The sequence below is a fragment of the Eutrema salsugineum genome, unplaced genomic scaffold (assembly GCF_000478725.1).
Source record: "Eutrema salsugineum unplaced genomic scaffold, Eutsalg1_0 scaffold_9, whole genome shotgun sequence".
Lineage (NCBI taxonomy): Eukaryota > Viridiplantae > Streptophyta > Magnoliopsida > Brassicales > Brassicaceae > Eutrema > Eutrema salsugineum.
In genome coordinates this window covers 10,666,610-10,679,009 of record NW_006256342.1, presented here as the reverse complement: position 1 = coordinate 10,679,009, position 12,400 = coordinate 10,666,610, and the positions used below count along the sequence as shown (strand labels likewise).

The following is a 12,400-nucleotide window of genomic DNA, read 5'->3' as shown; positions in this document are numbered from 1 at the left end:
ATTGGGTGTTTTTTGGTATGGAATCTTCCTTTTAATTGTTTTCTTTCTCTACCCAATTTTTAAAGAAAAGTTGAGCAATTGAATATATTGAGGAAAAGCAATTTATACAAAAATGTTAAATATGGAAAAAAAAAGTATGCGTGACCACCAAGAGACGGAAATAAGAAAGGTTTTACCGTTGGAATTGGAAACAATTCAATATCATATATAGTTTATTTTACCTATAATCAAAACGTACACTTGTTATTTCTTAAACCCTCTTGCTTTAGCTAAACCCTTCTATCAAGTCAAGATGTTCCGATCTGTCCGTACCGTGTCCCGGTTCAGCAGCAGCTCGAGCGCTCTTGCTCCTCGATTCCTTCTTCTTTGTTGCAATTCTGCCCCGAATACTGCAACTTTCGGTTGTTTTTCAGCTTCTAATTTACGCTTTTTTTCTTCTGACAAGTCAGCACCTGCACCATCTGATGCTGCAGAAAATAAGACAACCTCGGTGGTGAAGAACTTTTTTTTCCCTAGCATCTTTCAACATTGGAAGAAAGAGCTTATTCAGCAAGAGAAAGAAGAATCTGGTGTGGATGAAGCGAAAAACAGAACTCCTTCTGCTATTGATTTGGGTCTTAACTCGGTGGTTAAGGTCTTCACTGTCTCTAGCAAGCCTAGACTTTTTCAACCTTGGCAGATTAGTATGCAGAACGAATGCTCTGGCTCTGGTATGGACAAAAAAATCTTTCATATATTACAAAAAATCACATCAATTTTCTAAGACTTCTTCTAATGGTAATATGTTGTAATAAAGTTGAGTTGCTTAGATATATTTTGTTGTGCATGTGGTAAAAACGAAAACCACAGTTGGAGATGTTTGTTTGATTTACATACTAAGACTAGAATTGTTGCAGGATTTGTAATCTCGGGAAAGAAGATTATTACGAATGCTCATGTAGTGGCTAATCACACATCAGTTAAAGTAAGAAAACATGGTTCATCCACAAAGTACAAAGCAAAAGTTCTAGCGATTGGGCATGAATGTGATTTGGCCATCTTGGAGGTCAATAGCGATGAGTTTTGGAAAGGAATGAACTTCTTGGACCTTGGAGACATACCCAATCTGCAGGAAGAGGTGGCCGTTGTTGGCTATCCTTGCGGTATATGTTTCCTTACTCATGTTTAAGTTTCAGATTATTGTATTGGGTATCAAATGTTTCTAGAAGAAATTAGTAGATATAGAGACAAGAAAGCTATCCGTTAAAGTTTCAGACTATCTTGCTAATGTTTTATGTTACATGCTCAAATGAAGGTGGTGACAGTATATCCGTTACAAAAGGTGTTGTGTCCAGATTTGAGCTGATAGAATATAGTCACAGCTCCACGGAGCTATTGGCAATACAAATAGACGCAGCTATCAACTCTGGAAATAGTGGTGGTCCAGTAATCATGGGAGACAGAGTCGTTGGTGTAGCATTTGAAAGCCTATTTTGGTCTGATGGTATAGGGTGAGTTGAGTTGCAGATTTCAATATTAAAATATGAAATTCTCTATCTATGAACATGATAAATAAGCTTAATTATATTTAAAATTCTATATATTTTTCTTGTCATTACAAACTAAGGTTTTAAATAATCTCTTTTTTTTTTCACGTGCAGCTACATAATTCCAACTACAGTAGTTAAGCATTTTTTGAATGGTGTTGAACAACATGTTAGTTTCGGGTCGGTGAATCTATCATATCAGACGATGGAGAATGCCCAAATCCGTGAATACTATAAGATGAGCGACGAAATGACAGGGATTCTTATAAACGAAATAAACCCGCTCTCCGATGCTCACAAATTCCTGAAAAAAGATGATGTTATTCTCGCGATTGATGGTGTTTCTATAGGAAATGATAGTAAAGGTAATAGTACTACATATATATATAACTATTCTCCATTTTTACCATGTTACTAAATCATCCCCATGTGTCCAGTTCATTTTCGTAAACAGGAAACAATAACTTTCAAGCATTTGGTTTCCATGAAGAAACCATGTGAAACAGCGTTAGTTAAAGTCCTAAGAGAGGGAAAAGAGCATGAGTTTAATATCAGTGTAAAACCTGTAAGTTATCGTTCATTTTTTTAACTAACAGTTTTGTGACATTTCACAAATAAACAATGTTATGGTTATATATTGTACGCAGGTGCAACCACTAGTTCCGACGCAGCATTTCGACAAGCATCGAAGTTATTGTATATACGGAGGGGTTGTACTTGTAGCTCTAACTAAACCATATATTGATAGCTCTTACATTAGCGAAAGTTTTTTGGGAAAGATGCCCAAAAAAGCCGTTGAACAGATCGTAATAATTTCTCAGGTTCGTCCTTTTTTTTTTCTTACACATTTTTTTGACGTTATATTTTCTACTCAAAACAAAATTATTCAGTGAAATTTGGCTTTTAATAGATATATAAGTAAATAAGTAAGAATGTTTTCTTTGTCATTACGGAATTCAGATTTCAAGAATTGTAAGTTTTTCTTCTGGTACAGATCTTAGAGGATGACATCAATGCAGATTACGAAGGTTTTGAAGATTTGCAGGTAATGTGTTTATTCCTTACTTTTTAGTTTCACACTCTAGAGTTACTAGAAGAGAATCTTTAGTCTTACACTCTATTGTTACTAGAAGAGAATCTTTAATCTCACACTTTATAGTTACTAGAAGAGTTTTATCTGAATAAAAAAATAACCGTGGAAACAGGTGAAGAAAGTGAATGGAGTGGAAGTGGATAATCTGAAGCATCTATGTCAGCTCATAGAAGAATGTTGCACCCGGTTTTTGAGGTTGGACTTGGAAAACGAAAAGGTTCTCGTCCTCAATAATAAATCTGCAGAGAAAGCCACATCTAGGATCCTGAAAGATCTCAAAATACCGTCGGCCATGTCCGAGGACCTTCGACCAAAACAGCTTAATAGGGGCCTGAAAAAAAGATTTAATTCCGGCCACTGAGTCAGCCTTTGCTGCAGCTTGATCCCTTCAAGGATAGTAGGATTTTAAAAGCCATTAAATTGAATATGGCTAACTCAATATATATCCACTGTTTGATTTTTGATTTTTGACCTTTTTTTGTTATTACCAATTGAAGTGACATTTTATACTATCTATTCAAGCTAATAAGCTGAGGATTTATCACCGTTATTGTAATAGAAGAACTGGTAAAATGGCTGGTGGAAGAACAAATTTTGGATGTTACTTCCCTTAATTGAGTTCCATTTACAAGAGTCTTGGTCTTTCACTAATGCACTATGCACACGCAAATTCAATTAATGACTTAAAATGAGCCGAAAAATCCTATTACAAAAAGTTTGATGGAAAGATTATAAAAAACACAAATTAAATAGTAGAAATAAGAAAAGCTCATAATTTATAACACAAAATGGAAATAGCAAAGAAGCTAAAATAAAAATAGGAAAAATCATAATTCCTTTAACACGAAAAAGCTCATAGTCCCTAAAAACCAAAAGGAAATAGCAATAAGAAGTAAAAAGATTCCGAAACCGAGTAGAAATAAGGAGGATTGCATCATCAAGCTTCCCGTAAGTAAAGCTTCGAACTTCGTCAGAAACAAATTTTCCGAAACATATAATAGAAAACTGACTTTAATAATTGGAAGTGACCCCAAAAAAAAAGGAAAAGAAAAAATTGAAACAAAGACTCTCTTTATAATCAGTTAGATATGGATACCAAAGTTTTAAGGTCTTCAAACGTTCCAACTAAGTTCAGAATGTTTCTCGGTTCTGTTCATTTCCTAAGTGTTTGTTGCTCTATAAGCAATTTACCTGGAACGCTAACACCGGGAATTGCCAGCTGTTTTCGCGGCTGGTCTTCTGTGAGCGTTTCTAGGGCAGAAAACGCAAAGAATTCTGTTATTGATTTGGCACTGAACTCGGTGGTCAAAGTCTTTTGCCGCTCTAGCAAGCCGAGCGTTTTACAACCTTGGCAAAAAAGGCTGCCGCAACTAAACAATGGCTCTGGTAATCGATAAACATATATGTCACATATCTTTTCTCTTGCGAAATTCTTCTTTTGTATATTCAACATATTCACATGAAGGAATAACGCTTACGTATTGATAACTATAAAATTTAATACTTTATTGGTATGTTAATGTTTATCGAATTCTTCATGTAATCATGCTCTCTTGCTTTTGGTAGTTTTTGCGGATGTTTACCTCAGAAAAACCCTTTTTTAATTATTATTACTAGTTTATCTTTATAAGTTTCTGCTACGTCACGAACCCAATGTGTGTGTGTTTTTTTTCTTTGTATGGTTTAAGTCATGTATTGGCTTGTGATTGATGTAGGTTTTGTAATCTCAAGAAATAAGATTCTTACGAACGCTCACGTAGTGGCTGATCACACATTCGTGCAAGTCAGAAAGCATGGTTCACCAACAAAGTACAAAGCAAAAGTTGAAGCAGTTGGTCATGATTGTGATTTGGCCATTTTGGTAATCGATAACAAAAAAATTTGGAAGGATATGAAGCCCTTGGACCTCGGAGACGTACCTTCTCTCCAAGAAAATGTGTATGTTGTTGGATACCCTCGAGGTAAAATTATATTATCGTTTCGAATATAGGAAAAATAATAGATTTATACCACTCAATGATCATGATTTAATTTTTACTATCAATGTTGGATGATATTTTGGTAAAATATTGTAAAATGTTATTGTGCATGATTCTAATTAAAAAGATGGCTATTGATGTATGTTAATTAAAAAAAAACAAATAGTACTTTTATTTATGTTATAAGCTCACTTGCAGGTGGTGATAACATTTCCATTACCAAAGGTGTAGTCTCTAGAGTGGAAGTTACAAAATATAATCATGGAAAAGCTACGCTAATGACTACACAGATAGATGCGGCTATTAATTCTGGAAATAGCGGTGGTCCGGTATTCATGGAAAACGAAAACAAAGTGGTTGGTGTAGCGTTTCAAGGTCTTTCTAATTTAGAGAATACAGGGTGAGTTGAAACTCTAAATCTTTGAATATTTGGGGGCAAGAGCTTAACTTTTTAAAATATCTTTGGTGATTTTCATATGCAGCTATATTATCCCAACTCCTGTGATTAATCATTTCTTAACTGGTGTTAAAGAAAATGGTCAAATAGTTGGGTTTTGCTCATTGGGTATATCGTGCCTGCATATGGAGAACGCTCTAATCCGTAAATATTTCAAGATGACCCCTAAAATGACAGGGGTTCTCGTAAAAAGAGTAAACCCGTTGTCGAGTTGTCATAATATTCTGAAAAAGGATGACGTTCTTCTCTCAATTGATGGTGTTTCAATAGGAAATGATGAGACAGGTAACTCCTTATTATACAAAACTTTGTTCAACCTGAATTCATGGTGAATATTCCCCATCTTTATGTTTCTTTCAGTTAGTTTTCGGAAGGCGGAAAGAATAAACTTCAGTCATTTGGTTTCCATGAAGAAACCAGGTGAAACAATATCACTAGAAGTCTTAAGAGAAGGGATACAGCATAAATGTAATATCAGTAGAAAACCGGTAAGCTAACTAGCGTCCATTTTTTTTCTTAATGGCATCTTTGTTAACTGATATTTGTGTTTTTTTATTTTAATCGCTTGTTCACATTTTGTCTTATATATTGTATGTAAGTGGAACCGCTGATTCCAATGTATCAATTTGATAAGCTTCCAAGTTATTACATATTTGGGGGTTTTGTCTTTGTGCCGCTTACTCAGCCTTACATTGACTGTTGTTCTGCCAGAAGAAGCAGTGTATTTAGAAATATGCCTAAAAAAGCTGGTGAACAAATCGTCATAATTTCGCAGGTCTGTTTTTCTTTGTAGTTAAACTCGCAACCACAGTACCAATCATTTTCTATTAAGTTCTGTCATGCTGATTTGTTAGTAAGAAAGAGGATAAGTTAGAGCTTCTATTAGATATAACAAACATACTTAAAGAGCCTTTTTTTTGGAGCAGGTGTTAGAGGATGAGACCACTGTAGGATACACCATTTTCGAAAATTCACAGGTAACGTTTGTTCTCAAATCATTTTTGTATTTTTGTGACGTAAGTCCAAGAAGTCCCTTTGAACTTTAGATTTAACAACGGAAACTATGAAAACATAACAATATATTTCCACACTCTTAATGTATACCTTTTCTTACAAAAAGAATCATATTTCTGGTGGAAACAGGTAAAGCAAGTGAACGGAGTGCCAGTGGAGAATCTGAAGCATCTACGTCAGCTCTTAGAGGAATGCTGCACCGAGTATTTGAGACTAGACTTAGAAAAGGATAATACCATCATCGCCAGCTCCAAATCTACGAAAAAAGTCACTGGAAAGATTTTAAAACGTTACGGAATTCCAAATGCCATGTCTAAGGACCTTCAATCTTTGAAAAACCCAAAAACATTGTGATTTTATTACTTTACTGCTTTAGTAGGTTTTCGATATTTCTCCTGTTATAGTCTCTGGATTTTCTTTCTGTCAATTCCTGATAAACAAAGAAAAACACTTGTGATTTAATTAGTGACCGTATATGTTGGAACTATATTTTATAAAACTTGCAAGCTTATAAAATTGTTTATGTGTGAATTGAAATGAGATTTTATGGTCAAGTAGAAAGTCTTATAGAAAAGGAAATAACCTTGTAAAAAAAGAAAAACCTTGTAAAAAAAAAATCACTTATAAAAATAAAAATCTTTATGAATGTAACAAGAAAAAAGAGGGTAGTTGGAAAAATTTTCTACTATGATCTTTTACTATGATCTTCTGCTATAAATACACTAGCATCCTTTGAGAGAAATGCATCCAATCAGAAAGAAAAAACACACAGAAAACAATAGCTTCTAGCAAATCTCTCTCGTCTTAATATAGTGTCTCGAGAGTTATAGCGTACTTATTTCAGTTCGCAGATTCTATTATGAGTTTTGCATAATAGTCTCATCACGGTTTTATCCTGAAATTAGAAAATTGAAATAAACCATCACACATTACGGGCGATTTATTGAGTTAAGAAAAGAGATCAAATCTCGACTCCGTGTTCGTCAATTTTCAAATCGGTTTTCAAAGTCTCGTTTTCATACGCTTTCCTTAAGATATCGTTTATAATTTCATTGATTTACTTCATGATTTCAATTCGGATTTTAGCGCTTAAACAATCTTAACTCAATAAATCCGCTTCTTGCAAAAAATATTTATAAACGGTTTTGAAAACGAGTTTTCAATGTTTGATTTGGACGAATCTGTGAAACGATTTACGTGGTAGCCTCAGACAGGTCCGCGAAACGTTTGTCGAGTTCTAAAAACACCTGTTGGTGAATTCCATGGAAACTCAAAGCGAATTCCTTTCAGAGAACGCTGTTTATAAAACTTAAACGTTTTAATCGCTGATTTGAATATTGATTCTGAATACTAACTTTGGTTATTGTTTGTGAACATATTCAACAATGACTAACGGTGACATCATCTCATGTTGAAAAAACTACCAAACCTCTTAGATTGATTCACACTGATCTGTGCGATTTAAAATATGTACAATCAAGAGGAGATAAAAAGTATTTTGTGACTTTCATAGATGATTGTACAAGATACTGTTACGTGTACTTGCTGCATAGTAAAGATGAAGTCTTGGAAAAATTTAAAGAGTACAAATTCGATATGAAAAACAAATGGAAAAGACCGTCAAAATGGTCAGAAGTGATAGGGGTGGAGAATATGATGGACCTTTCAATGAGTTTCGTCAATCAAACGACATTATCCATCAAACCACAGCCCCTTATTCTCCTGAATCCAATGGAGTTGTTGAAAGAAAGAACATAACTCTAAAAAAAATGATGAATGCAATGTTACAGGAATCTGGGCTACCCTAGAATTTGTGGAGGGAAGCGCTGCTCACCACAAATTATATCCTCAACATAATACCTAATAAGGTAACTGGCCATATGAGCTTTGGAAAACGTAAGGTACCTTCGTACAAATACCTCAAAATGTAGGGGTGCTTAGCAAAAGTCGCAGTGCCATCTACAAAGAAGGTCACAATTGGACCTAAGACTGTGGACTGTATCTTTATCAGATATAGTCACAATAGTAGTGCTTATCGATTTCTGGTACATAAGTCAGATGTATCAGATGTCCACGTGAGTACCCTAGAATTTGTGGAGGGAAGCGCTGCTCACCACAAATTATATCCTCAACATAATACCTAATAAGGTAACTGGCCATATGAGCTTTGGAAAACGTAAGATACCTTCGTACAAATACCTCAAAATGTAGGGGTGCTTAGCAAAAGTCGCAGTGCCATCTACAAAGAAGGTCACAATTGGACCTAAGACTGTGGACTGTATCTTTATCAGATATAGTCACAATAGTAGTGCTTATCGATTTCTGGTACATAAGTCAGATGTATCAGATGTCCACGTGAGTACCATCATGGAATCAAGGAATGCATCATTCTTTGAACACATATTTCTATATAGGGATAAGCAAACTACTAAACGCACTCGTGAAGAAAGAGATGTAACTACTTCTATAGATGAAATGGAAGTATAACAGATTGAAGATGAACATAGACGGAGCAAAATAGCTCGTAAAGAAAAATTTTATGGTGAAGATTTCACAATGGTCTTTTTTGTTGAGATTGAACCGAGATCTTACACAGAAGCCATGTCTACACCAAACACTCCTTATTGGAAGGATGCAGTCAATAGTGAGATGAATTCAATAATGCAGAATCATACACAAGTAATCATAGGTAGTAACAGATATATCCTACTATGTCTATACGTAGATGACATGCTTATCATAGGCAATAACAAAGATATCATTCAACAAACCAAGAATATGCTCAATGGAAAATTTGACATGAAAGACATGGAAATTGCAGATGTCATTCTTGGGATTAAAATCATTCAGACTTCAGATGGAATCACTCTATCTCAAGATCATTATGCTAAAAAGATCCTAGAGAGGTTTAAGACCTACTCGAATGGAACCACAAAAACTCCAATGGATATGCAAGCTCACCTGACCAAGAACACAGGTGAACCAGTATCACAGGTGGAGTATGCACGGATAATTGGAAATCTGATGTACTTGAGAAATTGTACAAGACCCGATCTAGCACATGCAGTAAATATATTAAGTCACTACACAAGTAATTCAGGTCATACTCATTGGAAAGCCATATCTAGAGTGTTGGACTATTTGCGATACACTAAGAGTTATGGGCTACACTTTGGTAAAGAACAGCAGTGTTGGAAGGATACAGTGATGCCAACTGGATTTCAGATTCCAGAAATTCCAAGTCCACAAGTGGATATGTTTTTACAAATAGACGCAGCTATCAACTCTGGAAATAGTGGTGGTCCAGTAATCATGGGAGACAGAGTCGTTGGTGTAGCATTTGAAAGCCTATTTTGGTCTGATGGTATAGGGTGAGTTGAGTTGCAGATTTCAATATTAAAATATGAAATTCTCTATCTATGAACATGATAAATAAGCTTAATTATATTTAAAATTCTATATATTTTTCTTGTCATTACAAACTAAGGTTTTAAATAATCTCTTTTTTTTCACGTGCAGCTACATAATTCCAACTACAGTAGTTAAGCATTTTTTGAATGGTGTTGAACAACATGTTAGTTTCGGGTCGGTGAATCTATCATATCAGACGATGGAGAATGCCCAAATCCGTGAATACTATAAGATGAGCGACGAAATGACAGGGATTCTTATAAACGAAATAAACCCGCTCTCCGATGCTCACAAATTCCTGAAAAAAGATGATGTTATTCTCGCGATTGATGGTGTTTCTATAGGAAATGATAGTAAAGGTAATAGTACTACATATATATATAACTATTCTCCATTTTTACCATGTTACTAAATCATCCCCATGTGTCCAGTTCATTTTCGTAAACAGGAAACAATAACTTTCAAGCATTTGGTTTCCATGAAGAAACCATGTGAAACAGCGTTAGTTAAAGTCCTAAGAGAGGGAAAAGAGCATGAGTTTAATATCAGTGTAAAACCTGTAAGTTATCGTTCATTTTTTTAACTAACAGTTTTGTGACATTTCACAAATAAACAATGTTATGGTTATATATTGTACGCAGGTGCAACCACTAGTTCCGACGCAGCATTTCGACAAGCATCGAAGTTATTGTATATACGGAGGGGTTGTACTTGTAGCTCTAACTAAACCATATATTGATAGCTCTTACATTAGCGAAAGTTTTTTGGGAAAGATGCCCAAAAAAGCCGTTGAACAGATCGTAATAATTTCTCAGGTTCGTCCTTTTTTTTTTCTTACACATTTTTTTGACGTTATATTTTCTACTCAAAACAAAATTATTCAGTGAAATTTGGCTTTTAATAGATATATAAGTAAATAAGTAAGAATGTTTTCTTTGTCATTACGGAATTCAGATTTCAAGAATTGTAAGTTTTTCTTCTGGTACAGATCTTAGAGGATGACATCAATGCAGATTACGAAGGTTTTGAAGATTTGCAGGTAATGTGTTTATTCCTTACTTTTTAGTTTCACACTCTAGAGTTACTAGAAGAGAATCTTTAGTCTTACACTCTATTGTTACTAGAAGAGAATCTTTAATCTCACACTTTATAGTTACTAGAAGAGTTTTATCTGAATAAAAAATAACCGTGGAAACAGGTGAAGAAAGTGAATGGAGTGGAAGTGGATAATCTGAAGCATCTATGTCAGCTCATAGAAGAATGTTGCACCCGGTTTTTGAGGTTGGACTTGGAAAACGAAAAGGTTCTCGTCCTCAATAATAAATCTGCAGAGAAAGCCACATCTAGGATCCTGAAAGATCTCAAAATACCGTCGGCCATGTCCGAGGACCTTCGACCAAAACAGCTTAATAGGGGCCTGAAAAAAAGATTTAATTCCGGCCACTGAGTCAGCCTTTGCTGCAGCTTGATCCCTTCAAGGATAGTAGGATTTTAAAAGCCATTAAATTGAATATGGCTAACTCAATATATATCCACTGTTTGATTTTTGATTTTTGACCTTTTTTTGTTATTACCAATTGAAGTGACATTTTATACTATCTATTCAAGCTAATAAGCTGAGGATTTATCACCGTTATTGTAATAGAAGAACTGGTAAAATGGCTGGTGGAAGAACAAATTTTGGATGTTACTTCCCTTAATTGAGTTCCATTTACAAGAGTCTTGGTCTTTCACTAATGCACTATGCACACGCAAATTCAATTAATGACTTAAAATGAGCCGAAAAATCCTATTACAAAAAGTTTGATGGAAAGATTATAAAAAACACAAATTAAATAGTAGAAATAAGAAAAGCTCATAATTTATAACACAAAATGGAAATAGCAAAGAAGCTAAAATAAAAATAGGAAAAATCATAATTCATTTCAGATTCCAGAAATTCCAAGTCCACAAGTAGATATGTTTTTACAAATAGACGCAGCTATCACAAATGCTTTCACCCGTGGCCAACCTTCTTCCCACCGCGGCCAGCCTTCTTCCCACCGCGGCTCAGGAGGTTTTACCCCCGGTGAACCTATGTATGAACCTCAGGAGCCCAACTAAGGCCCAAGACACTTCCTGCACCCATTTTACAAGCCCTAGATGCCCAAGACTTGGAGAAACACTATAAATACTCATTTTTAGGTCTTTTGTAAGAGAGCCTCTTTCTTCTCTTTGAGAGAGAACTCATCTGTAGATTTAGGTTTTATTTTTATGCATTTGTAGAAGCTCTCCATAGCCATACTGTCTTCAATAAGAGAAGTTTTTCTGCAACTTTGTTTCTTTTACTTTTCTTCTTCTTAGTGCTAAACCGATGATGATGTCTACCTCAGCCATGTCTGAGTAGTCACCTAGTTGGGTGAAAGGGTAATCCAAAGAGATCCCATGTTCGAATGACATCTAGGTTTTTATGAAAAGGATTTCGATTTTTAACATGATTCTCCCATTCATCAAATCTCAAAGCGGTAATTCTGGATTGATCACCCAGAATCCGATCCTAGGTTTAATCTGAGCCACAAGAGTGTTGTATCTGGGTTGCCTGAACCGGATCTTATGGATGTCCCCATCGTAGGAGACGAAAGCTACCTACGGAGGATACGTAAGCAGAGATGGATTCCGATCTACAAAGCATGATCTTGTTCTGGCATGAGAGCGAGAGTTAATTGCCATGAACAAGTGATTAGATGATTAGGGTGACGAGAGTTGGCTAATCTTACATGTGTCTATCCTAGTTTCAGAGTCATAGAAAATTCTTGCCTAAATTCCTTGTGTCTTAGAACATGAACCCTAAAGATGAACCTTGAACTCAATGCTTTTTCCGTACTGTTTTTCAACCGATTTTTACTTAAAGCTCTTTTAATTCTCTGCATAATTAGATTTA

The 12,400-nt window shown here is 35.2% G+C and overlaps 2 protein-coding genes across 2 annotated transcripts; both read left to right on the top strand.

Moving 5' to 3' along the window:
• Positions 1–292: 292 nt before the first annotated feature.
• On the top strand, positions 293–2,980 carry LOC18009079 (putative protease Do-like 3, mitochondrial). Its single transcript, XM_024154773.1, has 8 exons — positions 293–710; positions 897–1,142; positions 1,295–1,490; positions 1,641–1,891; positions 1,964–2,091; positions 2,174–2,347; positions 2,521–2,571; positions 2,732–2,980. Exons 1-8 carry the CDS (start codon positions 293–295, stop codon positions 2,978–2,980), a joined length of 1,713 nt encoding a protein of 570 aa, XP_024010541.1.
• A 727-nt stretch (positions 2,981–3,707) lies between these two features.
• On the top strand, positions 3,708–10,927 carry LOC18008858 (putative protease Do-like 3, mitochondrial). Its single transcript, XM_006391468.2, has 9 exons — positions 3,708–4,005; positions 4,335–4,580; positions 4,797–4,958; positions 9,395–9,440; positions 9,589–9,839; positions 9,912–10,039; positions 10,122–10,295; positions 10,469–10,519; positions 10,679–10,927. Exons 1-9 carry the CDS (start codon positions 3,708–3,710, stop codon positions 10,925–10,927), a joined length of 1,605 nt encoding a protein of 534 aa, XP_006391530.2.
• The last annotated feature ends 1,473 nt before the right edge of the window (positions 10,928–12,400 follow it).